The 26,143-nt window shown below is 41.3% G+C and overlaps 2 protein-coding genes and 1 non-coding gene across 9 annotated transcripts in view; 2 read left to right on the forward strand and 1 right to left on the reverse strand.

Moving 5' to 3' along the window:
• Positions 1-750: 750 nt before the first annotated feature.
• EBNA1BP2 (EBNA1 binding protein 2) lies at positions 751-9,270 on the reverse strand. Its single transcript, XM_039883324.1, has 9 exons — positions 9,028-9,270; positions 8,865-8,948; positions 8,460-8,629; positions 7,827-7,950; positions 6,651-6,740; positions 5,062-5,137; positions 4,747-4,840; positions 2,981-3,143; positions 751-2,837 (listed from the first exon to the last, which is right to left on the reverse strand). Exons 1-9 carry the CDS (start codon positions 9,091-9,093, stop codon positions 2,787-2,789), a joined length of 918 nt encoding a protein of 305 aa, XP_039739258.1. The 5' UTR covers positions 9,094-9,270; the 3' UTR covers positions 751-2,786.
• A 43-nt stretch (positions 9,271-9,313) lies between these two features.
• The window catches only part of CFAP57 (cilia and flagella associated protein 57), a 53,963-nt gene continuing 37,133 nt past the window's right edge, over positions 9,314-26,143 (forward strand). For 2 of the 7 annotated variants that reach the window (XR_005657369.1, XM_039883273.1), the window contains exons 1-9: positions 9,314-9,443; positions 9,648-9,823; positions 14,072-14,388; positions 14,749-15,035; positions 17,200-17,407; positions 20,325-20,477; positions 23,607-23,746; positions 24,518-24,683; positions 25,382-25,495. Coding sequence is in view for 6 of the 7 variants with exons in the window: in XM_039883273.1 (XP_039739207.1) it covers positions 9,667-9,823; positions 14,072-14,388; positions 14,749-15,035; positions 17,200-17,407; positions 20,325-20,477; positions 23,607-23,746; positions 24,518-24,683; positions 25,382-25,495 (1,542 nt within the window). In the remaining variant the exon portion in view is untranslated. The remainder of the gene's footprint in view (positions 9,444-9,647; positions 9,824-14,071; positions 14,389-14,748; positions 15,036-17,199; positions 17,408-20,324; positions 20,478-23,606; positions 23,747-24,517; positions 24,684-25,381; positions 25,496-26,143) is intronic. The other 5 variants (XM_039883295.1, XM_039883289.1, XM_039883280.1 and 2 more) reach the window with 5 other exon arrangements.
• Positions 15,306-15,379, forward strand: TRNAV-UAC (transfer RNA valine (anticodon UAC)). The gene has a single exon. It is a non-coding gene; the product is annotated as a tRNA-Val (tRNA).

A 26,143-nucleotide genomic window follows, 5' to 3' on the forward strand; every position in this document is an offset into this window, starting at 1 on the left:
ATATGAGTTGAATGTACAAAGTAACAGCTTTTTTTTTTTTTAGTGCTGTCAGGAAGGTTACAGTAGAAGACGTGGTTGCTCTATTTAAAGGAACAGACAAGCAGGAGCACAATGACCACTTTCAGAGCTAACTTTGTGATGAATGAGATTCAGAAATCGAATCTATTTTATAATTTATGCTAAATCATAGACTCTGCATATCAAATAATCCACTTTCTATGCTTTCCTCAAAATATTTACATGATGAATTTTTAAAACTTTAAATGCATAAGAAAATGAAAAATAGCAACACTATTATTTAGTAGACTGTAATTTAAAACATTAAAAATATTGAAAAATGGGGTGGCTCCATAGTATAGTGGTTAGTACATCTGCTTTACACGCAGGTCCTGGGTTTGCGCCCTAGGTAGAGCCACAGACCATACCTGGGGGCACCAGGCCCCAGGCCCCGAGTGCTCACCATGAGCTCGTGGGAGAAGCCTTTCCTTCAGAGATCCAGTTCTTAAGGGGAAATGGCAATATCCATAGGTCAGGGGTGGAAGTTGCGGGGGTGGAATTAAAGAGGGGGAAAAAAACACAATGAGAATCAAGTGTTTTATTTATTCATTTATAAAAATAAAACAGTACTAGCCTTATTTTTCTTGTTGTACATAACGTGGAGCAAGCATTGTTTCTATGCCTCAGCAAATTGTCTTAATCCTTTCTAAATTTGGATTCAAGTAACAGATGTGCAGGGACCAATCGCCAACAGACTTTGAAATCATTATACATCTTTAATTTATTTAGTGATTTGAGGACTGAAGGGTTTCTACTTTCTGCAGGTACAGTTAACAATGCTTGGTAACTAAATGTGAACAATTTATTGAGAAACTACTCTTATTTTAATTGTACCTTGATAACTGAAATCCATGCCTACGGGAACGAAGCAAAACAAGAACAGCCTGTACTAGGTAGTGGGAAATGCTAGGTTCCCACCTTTCCATGCATGAATATGACAAATATAGCACCTGCACCTTGACTATATTTTGAAGGCTGGAATATTAGTAGTGATATAAATGAGTTATACAGAGTATATCTCTGAAATTAAGAAAAGTTATTCCATTTGCAAGTCTCTGCTATACCAAAAAAAAAAAAAAGAAAGAAAAAAGAAAGAAAGGGACATAGTTTCTTTTTTAAGTACTTAGTATTAATAACTTACTTTTGACCTCACCAGCATGAATTGCTATTAACCTACATCCTCCTTTCTTAAAACTCTCAATATCTTCCAAACAGAATTCAAAGTTTCCAATTGATCCTGAGGCTCCTTATCTGAATTCCTACACTTTACTCCATTCACTAATATTATACAGATTGTCAAAAATAGGTCGGGGGAAAATACCGTGATCTTCTGAAAATATGACCTCTTTGCTCAGACTTCCGTTAAGTGAAATTAGTTTATTAAAAAGAAGTTTATTTTTGGAGACCTAAATGCACACAGTGGGGTTCAAGGAATCCCAAGGTACCAGAATGAAGAGAAAAGAAGAAACTTCTTTTAAGAAACTAAAACTATAATTCACATTCTGAGAGATATGATTGGAAACCACATCTGCAGAATAAGAGTAGAATGATCTGAATAAGGACCAATTAGAGAAGAAAGAATGCTTGGAGGACAAAGTAAAAAATGAAAGCTAAAATATATATTCAATAAAATGATTAGGAAAAAAATCAAGGGTCTTTCTCCCAAAGAGTAATTTAAATACAAACACAAACTTAGGAGATCAGAAGAGGTGCAACATTTGACAAACAGAAATTAGAATTAGAACAAAGAAAATAAGGGGGAAGTTATCAAATAAATATTCCCAGAACCGAAGAGCCTGAATCTTTCCAAATACCCTACTTAAAGAACAAAAACAAGCACACATCAAGGCACATCATGGAATAATTTCAGATCACAGGGAGAAACAAACCTTCCAGAGAGAAGAGTGAGAACTAAAATGGCACCATCTTCTCATCGGCAACATAGGAGGCTATAAGACAAAGAGGCACGCCTGCAACATTCCCAGGGAAAATTCATACCAGCTGCATTAAAGGGAATTGCAGAAATGCAAAGAAACAAAAATTCAACTCCTATGTTCCCATTCTTAGGAAGATACTAGAAGATGGTGTAGAGCAAAGGAGGCATAAGCTAAGACAGGAAAATACGGGATCCAGGAAATAGTGGAGCCAACCTAGAAAGTTTAGAAAAGAGACAGAGTGACAGCTGTATGACAGACCTTGCTTACAGCAGAAAAATTAAAAGATGGGCAAAGGATGAAACATCTAGAAAAAAATAACAATGTAGAAGGAATATAAGGTGATAATTATCTCAAAGAAAAACCAAAAAGTGTACTACAAAGGAAGTATTATCATAGCACATCAAGCTCTCTGGTGATTGATTGGTCCTTAAGCAACCATAATGACATAAACACTAGGTATTGATTTACGTGAAATAATGATGTAATTGGGAAGACAGGAAGAGAAACTGATGACGGTGTTAAATCTTCATCTACATAAAAAGAAGGCAATTTGGACTCAATGTCTACATTATTATCAATAAATAAAAGTATTATTTAATATGGAAAAGTAACTTCTAAATCTTTTAGTCTTAACTGAGTTTTCACCCAAGGGTGTATTTTTTTTTTTTGATAATTTTTTAGTTTATTGAATTAATTTTTTATAAAAAGAAACCAACCTAAGGGATTCAACTATACAGTGAGATCCCGATTCTTCATTCTTTTTTCTTGGTTCTTTGTATACAAAGATGCTGCTTAATGTGCTCTATTCTTCATTTTTTCTCTTGTCCGTTTTCCAGGTCTCTTCTACAGAAAAAGAAATACCACATGTGGTCAACAAAGCAGCTTGGCCTTCTGCCCCAGGGTCAAGGGAAAGATGGGGAGTGGGTAGGTGTGGGGTGGGAGAGGAGGCTGATACAGGCCCACACCTGGCCCCCCGGCTCACTTACATTTGATCCTTTCTTTCCAGGCCTCTTGAGGCCCTTGCCATGAGCCTTCTTGGCCCGGAAGCTGGACACATCATCGTAGCTCTCACGAGTATTCCACTTGGAGCCTTTCTTCTTTCCACCAAAACCAAACTTCTGGTTTTTATAGCGTCGTTTGGCATTGGGACTGGAAAAAAGTGGTCTTACAAGTTACCCACAGCACTACAAATCCTGATCTATCTTACGGCTCAACAATGCCTTCATTGCTCTGTCTGCAAGCAGGCACTACTGTTACCCACAATCTCATCCTTGGCCCTACATTCCTACTTAAACTCCCTAGGCAAGCTCATCTATTTATGGTTTTAACACCAGAGCAGGAAAACAAAGCAAGGACTAGGAAAGGATCCACATACATTTTTGTGGCTCACCAGTTATCTTTGGAAAGCTTTCTATTCTAATTAAATCTTGCTAAATCATCCTCAGTTGTTTTTATTCCTTTCAGGGACATATACAAGCAGTTAACATTCGAATGTAATAAATCTTAAAACCGCTCATCCCACAGGAATCTCAAATTCAGCATTCCAAAATCACATATCGTCCTCCTTCCCAGTCTGGTCTCATCTCCTGTATTTACGCCCTAGCCACCAGACTAGAAACCTGGGGGTGGGCCCTGATTCTTCCTTCTTTCACTCTCTACACCCACTTGAACTAACTAACGCATCCTGCTAATTTAACCTCTTGAATATTCCTTCAATCCATTTTCTCCTCTCTACCTCAATGACCACTTTCAGGTCACTGCCATTACGTGTCTGGACTTTTCTAATAGTCCCCTAATTGATTTCCCCGCCTCCCTCAAGTCTGTCATTTACACAAGAACCACTGTAATGTCTTTTAAACATGAATATGAACTGCTCATTATTTTGAGTAAAGCCCATCACTATCTTCCCACTGCCTACTGGAAAAACCCAAGCTTCTCGACAAGGCAAACACTTTGCCTCTGTGACTTGACCTATGTCCCCCTCCAGCTACATCTCATCACTCCTTGCCTTATACTATATTCCCAGTAATACCAAATGCTTCCTGTTCTTCACATCCAAAACTGCTGGCTCATCTCTAAGCTTTTGCTTATTCGTGTTCTTTTTTCTTCCCAAAACCTGCATTTCTCCTATTCTCGTGGCTAATTCTTACTTATCCTTCAGACTAAGCTCAGATGGGCCCCTCCTCCAGGAAGCCACCCCAGACAGTGTTAGATATTTCTACAATGTATCTCCATGCTACTCCCTAAATGCCTTATCACAGCATTTACTATATTATACAGAAATGATCCATTACGGGCCTCGTGTCCAGGAATGCATAAAGGCGAACTAAAAAGAACAATTATAATATTCAACATTATCCCTTTTAATCTTCATAATACTATGAGGCATGTAACAATTTTCTTATTGTCATAGATAAGAAAATTAACATTTAGTAACTTGCTTAGAGCTACTCCCCAATGACTGGCAGAGTCTGGATCTGAACCCGAGGTCTGTACTCAAACATCACACTTCGAGGTGAGGAATCAACTTTTACTAAGCATTCACTTAAAATGCGCCAAATCCTTAAGTCATCTTACGCTAATCTTCAAAGACTGATATAGCTAAAAAAAACCCATCATACAGTCCTGCAAATCTGAGCCACAGGCAGCAGCTACACTCTCTCAACTCTGAGGCCGCTCCTTGTGGTGGTCCCTGCCACACCCATGAACTGCAGGCTCAGCACACACGACAAAACAATAAAACATTTAATACCCCTTCTTCGTCTGCTGGCCTTTAGCTCCTTCCTTCGAGCCCCGTGCAACAGGTTTCTGATCTCCGTCAAGGAAATCTAGTTTATCAGAGAAGCCTGAGAATAAAGAAGTACTTTGGTCAGCACCATCACATTTTACAAAACACTTAAACATCAAAAGAAGATTGTTGTTTATTGAATTGATTTTAAGAGGCACATCTTGCTCCCCACATTATTCCCAAACTTTAGGTCCAATAGTTCCAAATCAATTAAGGCTTCAGAGCACTAATTAGCAGGCAACCTGCTCCCCTACATCCTTAGGAGAGAGATATACTGACCTTTCTGATATTTTTTAATGGCATTCATCATGTGTGTTTTCTCCCGCTGCCTCTTCTGAAGAACCTCTGTTTGCACCTGGAACATGGACATGGGACTGTTACACCCATTCCAAACCATCACTGCAAGTGTCTGCATTCTCCCAGTAATAGCACTGTGGTCACCACCACTGAACGTCTACTGTGTGCCAAAACTATGCTCGGGCTCTAAGTACATTCTCAGTTTAGCTTCTCAACAACCAAGTGAAGCAGATCTTCTTATCATCCCCCAAACTAAAGCACAGTGGGAAAGTGCAAAGGTTAGATTCACACCAGGCAATTTGCATTCTTCCCCCATTACACAATCCTGCCTACAAAACTGTAGCAAATCATGTTTAAGTCCACATCCAAGTCTCCCCATTAATGGAATCTGGGCAGATTAATTACCTAACCTACTGTTACTAGGTGTAAAAATACCACCACCAACAACGACAACAAAAAAAACCTCCCTAAAAAACAAAAAGCTTTAAGGACAAAAAGAGATGTTATTACTCTAGGGCTGAGTTTCTCGTTCTCAGCACTACTGACAGTTTGGAAAGGGTAACTGTTGGGGGTGGGTGGCCTGTCCTGTGCATTATAGGATATTTAGCAGCCTCTCTGCCCTCTGCCCACTAGATGCCAGTGAGGCAACCAAAAATGCCTCCAGACATTGCCAAATGCTCCCTGGGAAGCAAAATCATCCCTTGTCGAGAACCACTGCCCTGAGGTTTCCTCAAATTAGAAAACAGTGAACCAATAGGACCGAATGAATTTTTCTTTGCTTTAGATAAATTGTCAATCCAATTACCCATGGTTTTGAGCTGATCGCAGTTATCGACCACCAGATCAATCCAAAAAAACCCACAGCTGCCGGTTTGCAGAGGACAGGTGAAATGACCAAATGAGGACAGCAGCTCAGCACCCCAGATCACAATGGTTATGTCCAAAATGTTGACAAAGTCTTAACATCCATGCTATCTTCCTCACACATGTTTCTACTCATAACCCTAAAGTTTTGTGGTATGCCTGCTCGGATTTTACATTACAACTCAAACATTCACAGTTCAAATACACAGGTGCCATTTTTTTTCTCTCAGACTGGATGACAATCAACAATATGATTCCTTTAAGGACTCTATAATCATCCAGGCCAGTGATTCTCAAACCGGGATGCATAGTGGAATCATTTGAGAAGCTTTTGGGGAATGGAAGAAAACATACAAACTCCCAGAGATTCTGAAGCCTGGAAATCTGTTTTAAAAAATTTCCCCAGGTGTTTCTGCTATGAGATCAGGTTTGGGAACTACTGACCTGGATCCAACTCTTCACTGTTTAAATGTGCAAACTGACGCCCAGAGAGGTAAATGACTCGCTTGCAGTTACCACACTACTCCTGGTGACATGCTGGCATCAAGGAAAGACTGTGCTCATGAATACTAGCATGCACTACCCACTGTGAGATAATAAACACATGACTGAACACATACGGGGCATGGAACCAAATCAGACCATGGCAATCTGGCCTGACAAACACACTCAGCCTCATCCTATCCTCCGCGCACTTTCCTTCTCACCTTCTTTCCGTATTTCCTAAGTGCTCGCAGTTGCTTAGCTTTTTCAGATTTCTCCATGGCAGCCTGTTTAGCCTGCAGTTTCTGTCGAATCTAAAACACAAAATGAATGTTGTCAGCTTATGTTATTTGAATCTGGGATGACCACTACCTAGGGTGCACTGGAGCAGAAGACAGATATTCCCAGTTCTGCAAACTATGGAGCTCAAAGGAACCTTGTAAATCATTTATTCCAAGCCTTGTGTTTTACACATGAGGACAATGAGGCCCAAAGGCTAAGCACTTTGTCCAAGATACCAAATGTATCAGTGGTGAAACTAGAACTTTAAAGCGACCGTCCCACTCCCAGTGTGCTATTTGTTCCATTATACAAAACAGCCTGTTTGCGGTTCTGCCAGGTGAAATTACCTTCTCCCCATCCCTACTGTGTGCAGACTGAAGTGAACCCAGCATGTAGCCCCAGTTCCCTTCTCCAATATACCACATAAACTCCAACAGGTATCAGGCACCTAGCCTTTTCCACCAAACATACACATTTCAGTTAAAGGATGGGGAGCAGTTAGTGTGAATGTAAAGAGGTGTGTCTGGGCTTATCTTTAGATTAGCTTCCCTAAGTACCACCAAGATAAGAGCTCCCTAAAATCCAGCTTATGACCCAAAGGAACTATTTCAAAACATCTTGGATTAGATTTTGGCAATTCTCTTCCTCCCAAAGTTAAATGAGGACCAAGTTCTACGTAACTCTGATAAATTATACTATATCTGAGCCATACACTAATCGCTCATTTTACAGAAAACTGAGACCCAGACAAAATAAATTGTCTACAAGTTGTAGCACTGCCCACTAGTAAGGACAAGAACTGTGTTTTTTCTACACACCATGCCATGATCATGCCAACTAGAAAATACAAAGACCACCTTTATCCCAGGGACCACACTTTTTCCAGTACTTTTCCTCCACTTAATTGTTTAAATTAGGAAAAAGTCATCCTTATATTTACCTAATTGGTGGTGACTGGCATGAGTCTAAAATAGACAACAGAGAAAATAACTGTCCTCTAACAACCAGTTCCCTATTTTTAGGCTTACTCTTTTTTAAAACATTATAGAAGGTAAGCCAGCTGAATATATTTAAGCACAATGCCCCGGATTTCCAGAAAAAAAGTCCCTGTTTCTTACCTTCTGCATCTGCTGATCAGATTTGGCCATCTCTGCAAAATAATCAGTGGGCCGCTTGGTAGGGACTTTGAGCTGATGGAGGCGGGGTAATACTGCAAGCACTGCGGCCTGGGCCTGACGGTAGCTGAGGATATAGGACAAAGTGTGAATAATCTAAGGGGAAGAGGCCTTACATTCCTTCACACTGCTTCTCACGAGTTACCCACGGTCAGAAAGACTCAACACTAGCAAGAACACACACACAAACAAAAACTGTAATAAAACCCCATTAACTTGGTATCTATGAGAAATTTAACCAAATGCTCTTTTTAAAAAGGGGGGCGAGGAGTACTGCTGAAAATAAATTAGTAGTTTAAGAGAATGGCCACTCTAAAAGTATAAACTAATGCCAATTATGAATTCTTAGGTAGTCACTAAAAAAGTTCATATAAGAACCTTTCATAAACAAATTTTTGTTCTAATAATTGAATGCACAAAAAAAAAAACTTTAGCTCTTCTTAGTCAAAAGAAGCCTTCCTCCCTGCTCCGAGGCTTAAGATAACTTCTGAAAAGTACAGGCTCACCACTTTCCTCCTCTCCCCCTTCTCTAGTATAGGGACCCACAACTGCTCCCACATTTGAAAAGATACATACAAGCTCATCTCCCGCTGGAAGTCATCTTCTGGATCAACAGTTTTCTGATCCTTGTTCTGAGATGTTGACTGAGGTCCACTGATTTCTGGCACCGGACCGAGGGTAACATCAAGCCTTTCAACCCATTCCAGATCCCGCTTGAATTCAGCCAAACATTGCTTCAGGCCATTCTAAGAAATTCAGAGACTGAGCTCCTAAGAATGGAAACTTGAATATGTGTCTCCCAAGCCCAGGGTGCTAGGCCAACCGACAAAGTGCTAACCCCCAATATCCTGACAGGTAATTGACCCTCTTGACAATGCGCAGATTGCGTCTTTCCTGGAACAAGAACTGGGTCACCCAAGCACAACCGTTCCTTGTGCTTATCTCACGTCCGAGAACCCCTGACCTGGCGCCCGAGCTCACCACGTCGTTCACGGCTTTCTTCGGCCCTTCTAGCACGACATTTAGGCCTGGCTTCAGAAGCCCTCGAGAAAACGCATCCTGCAACTGCAGGACAAGATCCGCGGTAAGTACTAGAGGAGTAAGGACTTCCCGCACCGAGCCCTCCAGCTCGGCTGACACCTACCTCTCGGTCTGTGACAAGAGAATCATCAGAATCCGAGTCCGAACCTGAAAGCGGGGGAGTGTCCATCTGGCAGCGCGCACGTCCAACACCTACCGGAGGAAGCGGAGTAGGCCAAGGCCCGCGCCGCAGGAAAAGGGCGCCTTTCCCCTCTGTCGCCTGCCTTCAGCCCCCTACCCTCACGCCGCGACTCCACGTGGACCCGAAACACTCTAACGCCAACTACTAACTACGGCTGCGAAACTTCCTGACAGCAACTTCCGCTTCCGGCCGCAGACCCACACTTCCTGTTTGCCGTTGCTATAGGAACCGCTCCCGCATTGGAAAGTGTCCGGGTTGCTTAGGTTCCGTAAGAGTGCTACGGTAGGAGTACTACCCCTGGAAACACGTGTGAGCTGGTGACTCGGAGAAGAGGAGAGGTGGGAGCGGGTACCTACCTAGGGGTCGTCCGGAGGAGCAGGAAGTCGCGAGGGTGCAAAGGAAAGGGGAGAAGCAGGAGTCTCGGGGAGGGGGCGGGGATGAGGGGCGTGGAGGGGGCGGAGGAGGAAAAGTCGGGGGGGGGGCCGGGGGGCGTGTCCGGGGCGGGGCGATTCTCTACCTGCGGCGCTGTGTCTTCTTTACAGAACTCTTTGGCCAAGGACCATGTCGACCGTAGTAGCTCAATCACTGCATGTTTTTGGTCTTCAGTCTCACGTGGCCAACAATATCTTCTTCTTCGATGAACAGATCATTATATTTCCTTCAGGAAATCACTGTGTGAAGTACAATATGGATCAGAAGTGGCAAAAATTCATTCCAGGTAAAATCCTTTCTATCCTGACACATACATTGACCTTATGTGGCAAATATAACTCCGTAATCCCAGCACGATTGAAAAGAAAAGTTTTTTGTCCAACTTGAATAATCGTATAGCTTTATAAATGTAGACGAAATACATACCTACTTGCATTATTTAATATATAGCTTAATCACACATACACAGTTAAAATCACATGTAAAAGAGTGTTAATTTAAAAGTACTTTTTTCACTGTGATTTAATGGGAAAGTTTTATTTTTAAGAGTCTCTTTTCATGCATCATCAATATCATTGTCTTTGTCATTACCAGGGCCACTTTTTGAATTGTCTAACACAGTTTTCCAGTGTACACCACCCTCATTCCAGCACCTTTTGAATTCATGTATGATTAAGACACTAGCGATATTATCTGAAGTCACAAATAATCATTTGTATAATGTTACATTTGTTTTTGTTCACTGTTGATGATATACATGATTTCCACAACTTATTCTCTTTTTCCCCCTCTTTCTTGCATATAGTTTTACCACACTTGTGTAACCCCATGTAAGATAAAGTTTTGTTTTCACTATTTACTAAGTTTGCATAAATGGAATCATAGTATGTATATTCTTTGACTTCTTTTGTTCATGCTTTTGAGACCATACATCTTCATACATATTACATGCATCTTGAGTTTATTTTATCCCATCCTATGAATCTAATGTCCCAAATATATCTGTCTATTCTGGTGTTGATGGACATTTGAGAAACACTGATTTTTTTTTTCTTTTGCAAACCATGTCAATATAAAATTCTCTCATCCATGTATGCTCATCCACTTGAACGGCAATTCTCCAGGGCACACAGCCAGGACTAAAATTACTGGTTAATGTGGTAGTGACAGTTTACACTCTAATCAAGAGCTCATGAGAGTTGCCATCCCTCCACACCCTCACCAGCCTTTGGTATTGTCCAACTTCCTAATTTTTTACTAATCTAGTAATTGAGAAAGGGTATCTTATTGGTTTTAGTATGCATTTCTATTATTAACGAAGATGAATGTTTTTTTCACATGTTTATGGGCTATTCCTATTTAGTTCTCTGTGAAATGCCTATTCATGACTTTTACTCATTTTCTATGCTTTTTCAGGTAATTTTCTTATACTTATGAGCACGCTTTATATATGGTGTACAAATCCTTTGTCAGATATATGTATTGCAAGTAATTTCTTCCAGTTTGGGGCTTGTGTTTTCTCATTCCTTATGGTATCTTAATGGACACAAATTCTTAGTTTTAATGAAGTCAAGTTTATTAACATTTTCATTCTTGTGTCTTGTTCAGTAGTTGTTCCTTAAGCCAAGATTATCAGTGTTCTCCTATATTATCTCTTTTATGCTTTATAGTTTTGCCTTTCACCTTTGAGGCTCAGAGTTAAGAGGATGCTCATTATGTTAGAGGAGTAGCAAGGAGGCCAGTGTGGCTAGAGTGGAGTGAATGGAGTAGAAGCGAAAGGTGCAGACAAGTAATGGGGAACAACATCACATAGGGCTTTGTAAGTCATAGGCTCTTACTCTGAGTGAAATGAGAAATCATGAGGGGATTCTGAGCAAAATAACATAATCTGACTCATGTTTCAACAGGAGACCAGTTGAGAGACTATTGCTATAATCCAGGTGAGAGAAAATGGTGTCATGGAGCAGGTTGTAGGCAATAGGAATGGTAAGAAGAGATAAAATTCTGGATATATTTTGAAAGTGGTGGTGACAGATTTCCTCACAGACCTTATGAGGGTAGAAGAGAAAAAGAAGCAGCAAGGTTTTTGGCCTGATTAACCAGAAGGATGAGGTTGCTGTTAACTGAGTTGAGGATTTATCCACAAGGCACAATAGACACACAGCCTAAGGCCCGTGGTACATTTAGGGATCCAAGAAAATGTTTTCATTTCAATTTATTTTTTTAATTTTTTATTTTATTTCATTAGTTTCAAGTATACAGTACATTGGTTAGACATTTATATAGTTTATAAAACAATTCTCGTAATTGTTCTTTCTCACCCCTGGCTCTCCACCTAGCCAATACATTAATGCTAACTGCATTCCCTATGCCGTGTTTCCCATCCCTGTGGCCATCTATCAACTACTAATTTGTACTTCTTTAACCTTTCACCCCATTTTCCCAGCCCTCCAATCCCCCTCCCCTCTGGCCATCACCAAATTGTCCTTTATATTTGTGATTCTACATATAAGTGAAATCATACGGTATTTAGCTTTCTCTATCTGACTTATTTCACTCAGCATAATAACCTTTAGGTCCATCCATGTCATTGCATATAGCAGGATTTCATTTTTTTAATGGCTGAGTAATAGTCCATTGTATATATACCGGATAGTTTCTGGTATATATGTATATATATATATATATGTATATACATATATCCGTTATATAAATGATGGGCATTTAAGTTGCTTCCTTATCTTGGCCATTGTAAATTGTGCTGCCATGAACATAGGGGTGCATAGATCTTTACGAATTACTTTTTGGTTTTCTTTGGACAGAAGTGCAATTGCTGGGTCAAAAGGCATATCCATTTTTAATTTTTTGAGAAACCTCCAGACTGTTTTCCATAGTAGCTGTTCCAATTTGCAGTCCCACCACTGTATAAGAGTCTCAACAGTGTATGAGAGTTCCCTTTTCTCCAAATCCTCACCAACACTTGTTCTTTGATTTATTGGTGAAAGCCATTCTGACAGATATGAGATGATATATCTCATTGTGGTTTTAATTTGCATTTCTCTGATAATTAGTGACCTTGAGCATCTTTTCATATGTCTATTAGCCATCTGTATTTCCTCTTTGGAGAAACATCTTTGGAGGTTTTCTGCCCATTTTTTAATTGGATTGTTTGTTTTTGTTGTTGTTGAGTTGTATGAGTTTTTGATATATTTTGTATATTAACCTCTTACCAGATGTATCATTAGCAAATATCTTCTTCCAATCAGTTCGTTGTCTCTGTTTTGTTGATGGTTTCCTTTGCTGTACAAAAACTCTTTAATTTGATGTAGTCCCATTTGTTTATTTTTCTTTTTGTTTGTTTGTTTTGTTTTGTTTCCCTAGCCCGGGGAGATATATCCAAAAAGAAATTACTGTTAGCAATATCAGAGAGTTTACTGCCTGTGTTTTCTTCTAGAAGTTTTATGGTTTCGGGTCTTACATTTAAGTCTTTAATCCATTTTGAGCGCATTCTTGTATACAGTTTCTTTTATTTTGCATATATCTGTCCAATTTATTGAAGAGACTGTCTCTACTACATTGTATATCTTGCCTCCTTTCTCATATATTAAGTTAGTTTTAATTTATTTGAAAATCAGGAAAAAGTGAATATTATAATAATGACTATATCATAATGAATCCAGCCTGGATCTATTCCTCTTTATACCAGTGCAGTCACAAAATATAATTTTTAATCTTTTTGATAAAGGCAGGGGTCCCTGAAAGCAAAAATACCTAGAGCCCACGAAAATTATAACACAGCCCTGATCACATTTCCCAAATAAAGTATTTGCACTTTAATCTTTGCCCCAGGCGCTGCTGTTTGGAGAACATAGGGCTTTCATTCTCATGCTTGTTACTGCATGATTGCAAGATGGCTTCTATATCTCCAGATATCACTTCTGTATTCCAGGAAAAGGGGGATAGAATGCTTCCATACCTGGTTTTCAAGAAAGCACAGCTTTACCATAAAGCCAGTCCAGCATACTTCTGCATTTATCTCATGGCCAGTATGTCACATAGATCACCTAACTGCAAGGGAGGCTGAGGAATCCAGTAGTTAGCATCCCAGCCTTGAAAATACAGGAAGAGTATTGAGTATCACCCACTCAGGACATAAAGGACTCTATGATCTGACCCTATTCCACCCCTCTAGATCCATTTTTTGTCTCATGCAATGCTCTGGCAACATCCCACTTTCTCACATCCACACCTTTGCTCTTCCTGCCACCTGCCCTACCCCACTCCCTGTCCCACTTTGTCCTCTTTCAGGAATCATTCCCTGATTTCTCCCACCTCAGCCTCAGGGAAGTGCCCATCCTAGTCATTTTCATAATACCCCAGACAGTTGTACCAAGGGGCTTCACAGATTGGCAATTCCCTATTTCTGCACTTTTCTCCTGTTGCATCGGCAGTGTCTACCACTGTGCCTGGTTCATGTTGAATCTTGGTAAAAGCATGATCTACTCTCATTATCCCCTTTTATCTCTGTTTTCAGGCTCAGACAAGAGTCAAGGCATGTTGGCCTTGTCCATCAGTCCCAATCGACGATACCTCGCTATCTCTGAGACGGTGCAAGAAAAACCTGTTATCACCATTTATGAACTGTCATCCATCCCTTGCCGGAAGCGCAAAATCCTTAGTAATTTTGACTTCCCAGTTCAGAGATTTACTAGCATGGCTTTTTCTCCAGACTCTAAATACTTGTTGACTCAGACATCACCACCAGAGTCCAACCTTGTCTATTGGCTATGGGAAAAACAGAAAGTAATGGCCATCATTAGAACTGACTCTCAGAACAATACTGTCTACCAGGTACCTCCCAGCATAACAAGTATCACACAAATTATAAAAAATAGTAAGAGCTGTCTTTTATTGAATGTTTTCTGTGTATCAGGAGCACAGAGTTTGGCCATTGTCAAGACCTGCTCATTTTGGTTTTTGGCCTTTGTAAAATGACTTCTGTAGGTTTCCTTGTTTAAGACTCTTGGCCCCACAAATGTAATGAATATAGATCTGTGCTCTTATCCAATATGGTATCAAAATTACATGATTTAGTAATGTTTAAAGGCTACTCTGAGCTACCTGAAATAAATATTAATTAGTAAAATGGGAAATAATTCCATCAAGATTAGTTTTATAAATCTTTGTTTTTTATTCTTTCACATTTTACAGGTGAGCTTTAGTCCCCAGGATAACACACAGGTTTGTGTCACTGGAAATGGGATATTTAAACTTCTCCGTTTTGCTGAGGGAACCCTGAAGCAAACCAACTTTCAGAGGGGAGAACCCCAAAACTACCTATCCCATACCTGGGTATCTGAAGACAAGATTGTCGTTGGCACTGATACAGGCAGGCTCTTCCTCTTTGAATCTGGCGATCAACGCTGGGAGACAAGTATAATGGTCAAGGAGCCCACCAGCGACCTGAAGAACCTGGAGGTGATTCAGGAATCAGAGAGGTAATGGTGCCCCTCTGGGCCCATGCTTGTGTAAAAATATACTCATTGTACTAGTAGCAATACACCAAAAACAGCATTCTTTAAAAATCACTTATAACCTCTTTACCTTAAAAATCAACTCATTTTGGAGACCACCTAGGAAGATCAGGTGCTATAGGCGTAAACAATAAAAAATAAGAGATTGTAAACTGACAAGGTCCTTGCAATCTGTGAGGTCAACCAAGGGTTGCCTCGCCTAAAAAATTTAAAAAAAAAAAAAAAATTGGGAGTGGCTCCATAGTGTAGTGGTTAGCACATCTGCTTTACACGCAGAAGGTCCTGGGTTCGTACCCCAGGTGGGGCCACAGATCATATCCCAGGGGCCCCAGGCGTGGGAGGAGACTCCCGGCCTTCAGAGATCCAGTTCTTAAGAGAAAACGGCAACATCCGTAGGTCAGGGGTGGAAGTGCGGGGGGTGGGGAGTGAATTAAAGAGGGGAAAAAAAATCAGCTCATTTTCCCTCTGCCTTTCTAATGTTCATCTCTGTTCAAGCACAAATTTGATAGTTATGACCATCGTCTGGATACAGTTCTTTTTATTTCACACCTAACTTTATTTTAGAAGCATTTTAGTATCGCTAGCTTTCAAAACTACAAATTTTCAAAAATATATTTTCTAATGGCTGCCCATTTACTGAACCAATTAATTAAATGTCCACCTAGCCTTTGCAATGTGCAAGGCATCTGGGTGCTGGGAACAAAGATCCTCCAGGAGCTTGCAGTTCGGTAGGAGGCAGCAGACCAATGGAGAAGTGCAAGGAAATGTCAGTAAATCCGACAGAAGCATATGGGCCAAAGTGAGGGCTCAGGAGGGAGCTGTCAATTTTAACTCTACTACAACTAATAATTGTGTCTCACACATATTAGAATGTACCACTGCATGTACTAGGCACTGCCTTGAGCACTGTATATGTATTCTCATTTGAGTCTTACCCTATATAGTACATATTATTGTCATTCCCATTTTATAGACAAAGAAACTGAGGCTTAAAGAGGTTCCCAAGATCACAGCACTGTTAAGTGGCAGGGTCAAAATTTAAACCTAGGTCTGTCTGACTCCAGAGCCTGAGCCCTCAACATAATCGCATACTGTAGATCCTTCTTCCTCAGTAACTTTCAGTCCACCCATTTTCACCATCCCCCACACCAGGGACATCTCCTTTTCAGTCATGATTTGGTTAAGAGCTTCCTAATAAATCTCCATGCCCTCCAGTTTGCTGTGTTCACAATCCTTTAGTGGATCCAGGGCTCCAACAATGAAGCCCAGACTCCTGAACTTGGCCCACATGTTCCTGACCCTTTACATCTGGATCATGAGCTCTGGCCTCTATTGACCACACATCTTCTGTGCATGCTCTTGCCTCTGGGCTTGGTCATGTGTAGTTCCCCTGTCCCCGTACCCCCATCCCACTCCCCTTGATACACATACCTGACATACTGCTGCTCGTCCTTCAGATCTCAGCTGGGAGCTCTCAGCCTCTGCTCATGCCTCTGGGATGTACCTCCCCTGTAACTGTCTTCAGAAAATCCTTGCTACCTGCTGACTAGCTGCTCCCATCCTACTCAGCTCTCCCCAGCAGTCCTTATCACATGCCCCCTAGACTAAGTTTCCCAGGGCAGAAACTGTGTCAGTCTCATGTACCATTGTCTCACAGAATTGTTAACACAGTATGACGCCAATACATATTGTTATATGAATGAATGATTGAATGAATAAATGAGGGGGGAAGGAGGTAGGGAAGGAGGTAGAGAGGGAGGAAGGAAGGAAATGGACACCCGGGTTCAATTCTTAGCTCTTCCACTTACTGATTGTGTGATCTTAGAAAACTCAATCCCTCTGAACCACTTTTTTGTAAACAATAAAGTGAGGATGATAATAATAATAATAGCAATAGTTATAGTGACCACGCAGGGTTGTGAGACCACCAGATAAATTGCAACCTTCCAGTTTCTCTTTGGAGTTTGTGTGGCATTCCTGAACCGAAGGGTAGCGTTTTGGTTATGGGAAAGGAGCTCACATCGGGTGATTTCTCCCACCTTAAAACAGCTCTTCTTTCTCATCCCTAGCAGAATTCATCTCCTTGGGATTGTCTCTCTAAACTTTATATGCTCTTTTCTTTTTCTAGTTTGATCGAATTTCCAACCATCAGTTCCCCACTCCCTTCCTATGAACAGATCATGACGGCCAGTAGCCACAGCCAGCTGACCATGCCCCAGGTGTTTGCCGTTGCAGCCTATTCAAAGGGATTTGCCTGTTCAGCTGGGCCAGGCAGAGTTCTACTATTTGAAAGGACGGAGGAGAAGGATTTTTACCACGAGAGCAGGGAAATCCGGGTAAGGAGGGGAGGAAGAAGCAAAACTGGGGTCCTACTGGCATTTGTTCTCCAGCAGCAGAGCGCTGGCAAGTTTGATGGGGAAGAGAGGGACTGAGCAGAAATGGGGACTTGAGCCATTTGTCCTGAGGGAAGTTTTAGGATGGGTTGTACAGAATTGGAGTTTAGAATTAGAAAGATGTGAATTTGAATCCTAGGAGAGAACTTTGGCAAATTCTGTTTTTTCTTTGAAGCTTAGTGTCCCCATAAAAACTGTATTGTTATGATACATATCGATATTTAATGTCCAGCATACTACCCAGCACATAGTAAGCATTTAGTAAATGTTTGTGGAAAAAACAATGCACACTGTTATAGAGAGAGATCATATCTGGTTGGGGAAGAACCTAGAAGGCTCTGGATGTTTGATGGTAATCTTTGAGGAAAGGTCTTAGAGGATGGATGATATTTGACAGGAAGAAACAGATTAAGAATTACAGATGGAAGGAACAAATTAAACAACGTACCACTGACAGAGTGTATTTGGGAGGCACTAAAGTCACCTGAAGGAAAAAGATAGGAGCTAAAGTTGGTAAAAGATCTCAAATGCCAACTTGAGGAGTATGTGTGTAATTCTGCAGGCAACCTGTTTGTGAATGGGGAAGCATATGCTTAAGAACAGTACTCTGCCTATGATACCAGGGGCGATTCAATGGACGTGTCCTGGTTAAAAACTCATTGAATGAGTTAGACATGACTCTTGCTTTTTGGCTAAGTGATTTCAGGTGAGTAGCTGCATCTAGCAAAACCTGTGTGTCTTCATTGAGAAAATAACCTATCCCTTGTGGTTATCAAAAGGATGAAACAACACAGGGCTTGGTGCTAGTAAATGATAGTATTTATATTGCCATGGTTAGGAATCAGTTAAAAGACTTTTTTTTTTTTTAACTGAAGCCATGTAGTGAGGTCTAGGATCTCAGCAGTGAGTAGCAGGGGAAGTGGGAAGGGAAAGACACTTTGTGAAGGTTAAGTCTATAGGACTTTCCCTGAGTAGATGTGTGAGACCAGAGATAAGGAGCTCCCAGAGAGGATGCCTCAGTTTTAAGACTGGATGCCTGAAAAAGATGCCAGAGAAGGAAAATTAGGGGTAAGAGCAAGGTGGGTGGGGACCAAGGAGAAGCAGTTTATTCTTTTGTTTATTCATTTATTTAACAACTATTTATTGAGGGTTTACTTTGTGCCAGGCTCTGGGCTAAGGGCTGGGAGGGACACAGTAGGGAAGCAAACACACTAAGAGCCTGTCTGTACTTAGAGCTCAGTCAACAAGCAAACAGACAAATATGAACCGATTGTCAGGTGCGGATCAACATTATGAGAAACAAAGCCAGGGAAAGGACAGGGGGCAAAAGGCCTCTCTGAGGAAGTTGACATTTGACTCCTGGAATAAAGTGAAACCATCAGAAATATGGTTTAGACTTTAGGAGTGTGATCAGTATGTACACACACAGTGCTTAGCTTATGTCTGGCATGTAGTTGACGCTTTATTTTTACTATTCTAGATATTTATCATTGTAATTACTTTCACTGCTATTGTTTTCATTGAAACCCTTATATTAGGTAAAATCACTGAGAGAGAAAATAGAAAGAAAGAAGACTAAGTACAAAACAGTATTTCCTAATTTAGAGACTCAGCAGAGGATGCTAAGAAGTAGTGGTCAATCACTCATTCATTCAGCAAGTGTTTACTGTGCATCCACCATGGGCCAGGCTCTGGGCCGGGTGCCTAAGAGATGTATCAGACATGGCTGCTTCCCTCAAGCACCTGTTTCTGGAGTCGGGCAGCAAGGCAACACCCATTCATTCACTGAGCACCTGCTATGTGCCAGGCACTGTTCCAAGCACAGGGATGGGACAACACAGACAAGGCCTTTAGTCTGAGGGCTCCCATTCTACTTTACACAGCATGATAAATGTGACAGTAGAGGGAACTCTTGGGTGCCATGGGTACATTGAGGGAGTATCAGGGCCCACCTGGCCCAGGGCGGGTCAGAGCGGCTTCCCAGAGCCCTTGCTGTCCTGGTGGAGAAGGGGGAGTTGACTATATGAGGAAAAGCGAGGGGTATATAGGAAGACAGAACTCTAGACAGGGGGAGGGAAACACGAGAGCTCAGTGTCCTGGACCCCAGGGAGGTGGATGCCACATCGCTGCTACAGGCTCTAGAAAAGTCGAGAAGATGAGAACCGAGCAGGGGTGTCTGGCTTGGTGAGAAAGGGTCTCTAATGTTCATGAAGACAGTTTCAGTAGATGATGCAGCGGAAGGAAATTTTATTTATCAAATTATAAGGAATTAATAGCAGTAGTTGATAAGGAAATAGAGATGGTACGTGCAAGCCAACGTTTCAAGACGTGCGGTTGTTAATAGAAGAAAAGCAATAGCAGGGAAAAGGAAATCTAATTTTATCATGTCTACTTGGAACTACAGGTCCTCCCAGAGACTGCTGGCAAGACCTGTGTGACCCCTTTCCTTTTCTCTGTCCTGTCACCCACCTCACGTGGAAGAAGGGCTGTCACCTTCTGAAGTACACATACTGGTGTACTTGGTGCAGGTGGGCTCCCGCACGAGGATTCCAACAGGTGGGCGAGAGTGGGATTTAAACTAATGCTTGTCTTTGGAGGTATAGATTGAGAGGTATAGATCGATCATTTTTTTTAGCGTATGCCGCTGTCTTATTATTCATCCACTAATCGCTTAAAGGTGAATATAAAACCCACAGAAACAGCAGCAACTCAAGCCCTCCCTTCTCAGATCTGAGGCAGATCCTGGAAGCATGCTTATCTGGGAGTCCATACGCTCAAAGTATACAAGAGAACTCTGAAAGCTCAAGGACCCACTGACAATGTAGGGGCATCACTGATAGCTGTCTTGTGTCTTGGGCAGATTCCTGTGGACCCGCAGAGCAATGACCCGAGTCAGTCTGACAAACAGGACATTCTCTGCATGTGCTTCAGCCCCTCTGAGGAAACCCTGATTGCCAGCACCAGTAAGAACCAACTCTATAGCATCACCATGTCTCTAACAGAAATCAGCAAGGTGAGTCTTCCCCAGCAACATTTCCTTCTAGATTTTTTCATCTGTATTCATAACAGAATTGGTCTGTAGCTTCTTTCTTGATGCCTTTGACTGCTTTTGGTATCAGGATAATACTGGCCTCATAGAATGAAGTGCAGAGATGAGGCAGAAGAGAAAGAATTGTTTTGTTTGTAAGATGAGAGAGATTTAAGTGTATTTAAAAGGTAATAGGCTAATAAATCATTATGTTGTATACCCTCAAACGAATACGTTATATGTCAGTTATATCTCAATTAAAAAAAAAAAAGATTCTGACCAGTAGAGCATTTTGAAAGTATCACACACCTAATGAATTGTAGAAAATTCGGGAAACAGGTTCTTAAAAGCTACTATGTGACTTTAGACAAATCTCTTCGGATTAAACCTTTCTGAACATCACTTTCCACATGTTTTCAGTGAGAGGTTATAAGAGATGGCCTCTTTTTTCTTTTTTCTTTTTTTGAGGTAACATTATATGTAAGTTTCAGGTGTGCAACGTCATAATTTGACATCTGTGTATACTACATCGTGCGCACCACCAAAAGTCTAGTTTTTGTCTGTCACCGTGCAGTTGACCCCATTCCCCTGTTTTGCCCTCCCTCCACTCTTCCCCTCTGCTAACCACACCTCTGTTGTCTGCCTCTATGAGTTCATTTTTGGGTTTTGTTGTTTGTTTTTGTTTTTAACATTCTACATATAAGTGAAGTCATATGGTATTTGTCTTTTTCTGTCTGACTTATATCATTTAGCGTAATACCCTCAAGGTCCATTCGTGTTGTGGCAGATGGCAGGATTTCACCTCTTTTGATAGCTGAGTAGTAGTGTGTGTGTGTGTGTGTGTGTGTGTGTGTGTGTGTGTGTACCCCACATCTTCTTTATCCATTCATCCATCAGTGAACACAGATTGTTTCCGTAAGAGGTGAGTGAAGGAGATCGTCTCAGGTGGGGCCTTTTAGGCCACCTATATTTGGGGTCACCATAAATCCAGGGCTGTTTTTAACCTGCAGATTTAGAAACTATTTTTTTATCATTTCACCTGGGTGGAACTGATTTGCATGGATTCAGAAAGGACAAATTTGATGGCCAGATCTCCACTTTGTTTGCTTTCTCTGTCTGGAGGGGTGAGCGCATCACACAGATCCTGTCTCCCCTCAGGCAGGGCCTCCCAGAAGGAAGGCCGCAAAGGGAGGAGGGAACTAGACCAGAGGGGTTGGGTCTTCTGTAGAAGAAAGCATTTCCATTCTCCTCCGCTGTAAAAGCCTCATGCCTATTTCCGTATATACACTGTGCCCTCCTGCACCTGAGCTATACTCCATTTTGATGCTAGAGTGGTCTTTTCAAAACCCAGGTCTGGTTACTGCAAGATACACATCCTCTACCAGTACCACCATCACTGCTGTGATCCCTTCGTGGCTTCCCAGTGCTTTGAGAAGAACTAGACTTGAGTGCACAGGGCTAGGAATGGTCTGGTCCTGGCTGCCTCATCCCATCGTTCCATCTAATAGGACTGGCCTTTCCAACCACCATGGATCTGCAGATTCCCTCCTGCCAAAGGCTCTTACACATACTGTTCCCTCTGCCTGGAACAGTCTTCCCTTCCTTCTTCCCCATATTGGTTCTTTCTTGCTCATCCTTCAGGAAAGAAAAAAATAAAAGCAGCTAATAGGAATGTGCTAGTAGAGGCAAGGAGGTTGAAGATATTGGAGAAAGAAGGGGTAACAGATAGAGAAGAATGGGAATAATCTGTGCCTGCCCCCCCACCGCAGCACAGTACCTCTTTTTATAAGATAGTAGAAGATAGAGTGATGCAGATAAGTTTATAAGGGGAAGAGAGCCAGAATTTGAGGGAATCCCATTGCAGACTTTGTCTTGGCTTGTGAACAGACCCAAAATATGTGTACCTCATTAAATTTCCCAATCATCACTCCTCATTCAGGTGTCCCAGGTGTAATGCCTCATAATAGACATCTGAAACCTATACAACCAATATATCAGGATACATTTTAATTTAAAATCATTCACCCAACTCTCACTGCTGCTGGCAATAGAGTAATATAGTCACCCTGGGGAGAAATTTGGAAGTACTTATCAATACCCTTAAAATTATTCATACTGTTTTTGCCTATGTTCTGCTTCTACAAATGTATCTGTTATGTCAGTCCCAGCCAATTGATAGTGATGCTATAAGCTAGGAGAGCCCAGGTACTGGCCTAGGACTGTACATTTCCCCCACAGGGGCCTATGTTGTGGCTGGACTGGCCTTCATGGCTCTTATTATGATTGCAGGATGCACTTCAGCAAAAGCCATCAGGGACCTTTGAGGAACAAGATTTATTATTCACAGGTCCTGAAGGGGACCTGGCACGTGTGTCCAGGGGCCACACAGAGAGGTCACAGGTAGAAAGAGAGCATAGACCTGGGGCTTGGCCTTTATTAGAGTCCAGGGGTGGAGTATCTAGATTTTCATGGGTTCACTCTTTGTTGGCTGATTTGAAGCATAAGAGCAGGAATTAGGGCACAGAAAGGGAGAAGGGGTCACTCAAGCCATCAGTTATCTAGGTTATTCAAGGTTCTCAGAAAGAGGGACCTCCACAGGGGGCAGCCTATTTCCTTATCTGGTCATTTTGCTAGTAGCCGTACCGTACAGCTGGCAATATGTTTATTCAAGGTGGATGTCTTAAAATGGATGCTTTGACAATCAAAAGCTGAATGTCAGGCACTTACACTACAATCAGAAAGCTTAATAATACCTGCACTCACACTACAGTATCTAAGGAAGTAAAGAGAGAGGTACAAAAACTTACCTGCAAAGATATTTATTCTAGGTATTCCTAAATAACAAAAATTAAAGACCACTTAAGTGTCCCCACAGTAGAGAAATGGCTAAATTAAGTTCTGGTATATTTGTGGAACCAAATATTTTATTGCCATTAAAATACTGTTTTTAAATAATAATGGAATAAGAAAAAATGAATGATATTAAAACAGTTTGTTCACCACCTGATTTTGCACACCCAGGCTAGTTAATGTTCATGGGTAGTAATGAGAGCTAAAGTGCATAGCTAGCCTTTTGCTTACCCTGCCGAATCTCATTCTGTATGATTTCTCTAGGGGGAGCCAGCCCACTTTGAGTATCTGATGTACCCATTACACTCAGCATCCATCACTGGTCTATCTACTTGCATCCGCAAACCCCTCATTGCCACCTGTTCTCTGGATCGATCCATTCGCATCTGGAATTATGAATCAAAGTAAGGAATGAAAGGCTTTGATACTATAATATGCAGGATTTGGGTTGTTAAATTTTTCATGTGCATTACTTTAGAGAATTTTAAATTTGCATTACTTAGAAGCTTTCAGTTGGAAAAAAAAATTTTTAATCAAGTCAGTCAACCTACCTTCTCTTTTCATTCCTGGATGGGCTAGAAAATTACTTTGTGCTTTATTAAATGCTTAACTACTTGCCAGACACTATACCAGCTCTAGGGACATAGAGATAACACTCTAGTATCTCACTTTCTTCCAGGACATCCTATGTCCTTCCAGCTTTCCTATTCCCTTACTCCTACTTGATCTGTTTTTGGCCTCATGGAGCTCACCAGAGCATGTATTTCTCCTCTTTCTCCTCATCACCGCCCCAAGCCCCCTCAATTTCCTAGTGATTTTATCCTTCTGTCATAGCTACCCTGAGAATCTCCAACCTAGATGGCCCTACACTGTAATTTCTTTGTTCCGCTGGAGCTGCTGGGAAAAAAAAAAAAAAGTGCAATCCTTTTGATTTAAGAAATCTAAATGGAGCTGTGCATTTAACACCAACAGACAATTCCTTGTTCAGTCCCCCTACTTGCTATTCTCATTGTTGGATACTATCCTCAAATACTCAAAATATAGAAAAGGGAGGACGCATTCATTGCAAGCAATAAAGTATCTCAAATGCTATGATAAAAATACATACTAGATACAATGGAGAGCTTGAGGGATTTAGCGAGCTAGATTTATAATTCAAGAACTGATATTCACAGCACTTTGGAACTATATAAGGAATACCAAGAAGAGGCATATACAATCAGCCTTCATCCATCTGGCCACTTCATTGTGGCAGGGTTTGCTGACAAACTACGCCTTATGAATCTACTCATTGATGATATACGTTCTTTCAAAGAATACTCTGTCAGAGGATGCAGAGAGGTAAGAACTGCTGGAGATAAACATCCAGTTTCTTGGGAAACCAGGGTTGAAATATCAAGAACTAACATGCTCTGGGGAGGTGAGACCAAAGTATATCTTAGAGAACTTTAGTGCCTTTTTTTAAAAAAAAAAAAAAATTCAGTTCTTCCACCAAACTTATTGAGTGTATGGCTCTATCACCCTTTTCTTATTCTCCCTAATGTATTTAAGCGAGCCCAAAGCCCTGTGACAGATCCTCTCTATGGTTGTGGAGTAATACAAAAGCACTGGAAAAAAAAAAGTTACCACAGAATCAGAGGCACAGCTGGGAAAGCCAGGTTGGAGACTGGGTAGAGCCAGGGAAAACAAGCAATAGTGAGAGGTACTAAGCAGCCCACCATCTTTCCCCGAGATGATTCGCAGAAACAAGACAATGATTCCAGGAACCGCTTCCCCGTTCCGAAACTTCTACAAATGAAATGAATGTTCTCTTCTATGATTCAAGCAGCTTCATGCGTAAGCACATATGGCAGTGTAAGCATCTTAGCCAGTACGAGCTGTAGGAATAGTGAAAGGGTCTGAAAATATCAGCCGATTCTCGTTCTATTTGTACCTTCCCCAGATTCCCACCTCTTTTGAGAAAAAGAGCTCTTGACTGTAACCTTTAACGAGACTGCTCATTTCTTTCATTCTTGCTCTCTGGATGTATTTTTTTGTAGTGTGCTTTTAGCAATGGAGGTCACCTGTTCGCTGCAGTCAATGGAAATGTGATTCAGATTTTTACCACCACAAGCCTGGAGAACATCTCAAACCTGAAAGGACACACAGGGAAGGTAAGTGAATGAACAGTGTCCAGAGAAACAAGGGGCGCAGAGCCAAGCATTTTGCTAGTCCAGTGGGACACAAGTGAACAGAAGAGAAGTGATTCCTCTCCTTGAGGAGGTCACTGTCTACTTAGGAAAAGAGTCGCTAAAACAAAGGCACAGACAAATTTAATTACTAATTGCAATAAATTCAATAAAAGAAAAACATGAGGTGTTATGAAAGGAAATAATGAAGGAATTGGCATAATGAAGGAGATTGGGTTATTCACAAAGGCTTTGTCCTAAAGAAGTGGGTTGGAAGTAGCTAGACAGAGCTGGTAGAGATAATCATTGCAGATAGGGATCCAAAGACCTTGAGATGGGAGATTTCTTGGGAAATCTCATAGGAGATTTCAAAGGAACTGAAATGTCTGTGGAGCTAGAACATAGGTATCAGAACAAAACTTGGAGTGAGCTGAAATTGGATAGGTTAGCAGGGGCCCAAGTACATAGAACCTTGTAAGCCTTTTAAGGATTTCGTACTTTATCCTATTGTTCCTCAAAATCATTGAAGACTTCCAGGGCAGGGAATACTATAACCAGACTTGCATTTTAAAAGATTACTTTGGCTGCAGAGTGAAGAATGTGTTGAAAGGGGCAAGGGTAAAAATGGTAAGG

Source organism: Pteropus medius, unplaced genomic scaffold (genome assembly GCF_902729225.1).
Source record: "Pteropus medius unplaced genomic scaffold, Ma_sr-lr_union100, whole genome shotgun sequence".
Taxonomy (NCBI): domain Eukaryota; kingdom Metazoa; phylum Chordata; class Mammalia; order Chiroptera; family Pteropodidae; genus Pteropus; species Pteropus medius.

What these genes read in the sequence shown, in the direction of transcription:
- EBNA1BP2 (XM_039883324.1), bottom strand. Translation starts at nt 9,093, where the DNA reads ATGGACACTCCCCCGCTTTCAGGTTCGGACTCGGATTCTGATGATTCT. An exon ending in CTCTTGTCACAGACCGAGAG is followed by an intron (nt 8,949 to 9,027) that starts GTAGGTGTCAGC and finishes CTTGTCCTGCAG; the next exon opens with TTGCAGGATGCGTTTTCTCG. An exon ending in GGCCAGCAGACGAAGAAGGG is followed by an intron (nt 3,144 to 4,746) that starts GTATTAAATGTT and finishes ACTTTTTTCCAG; the next exon opens with TCCCAATGCCAAACGACGCT.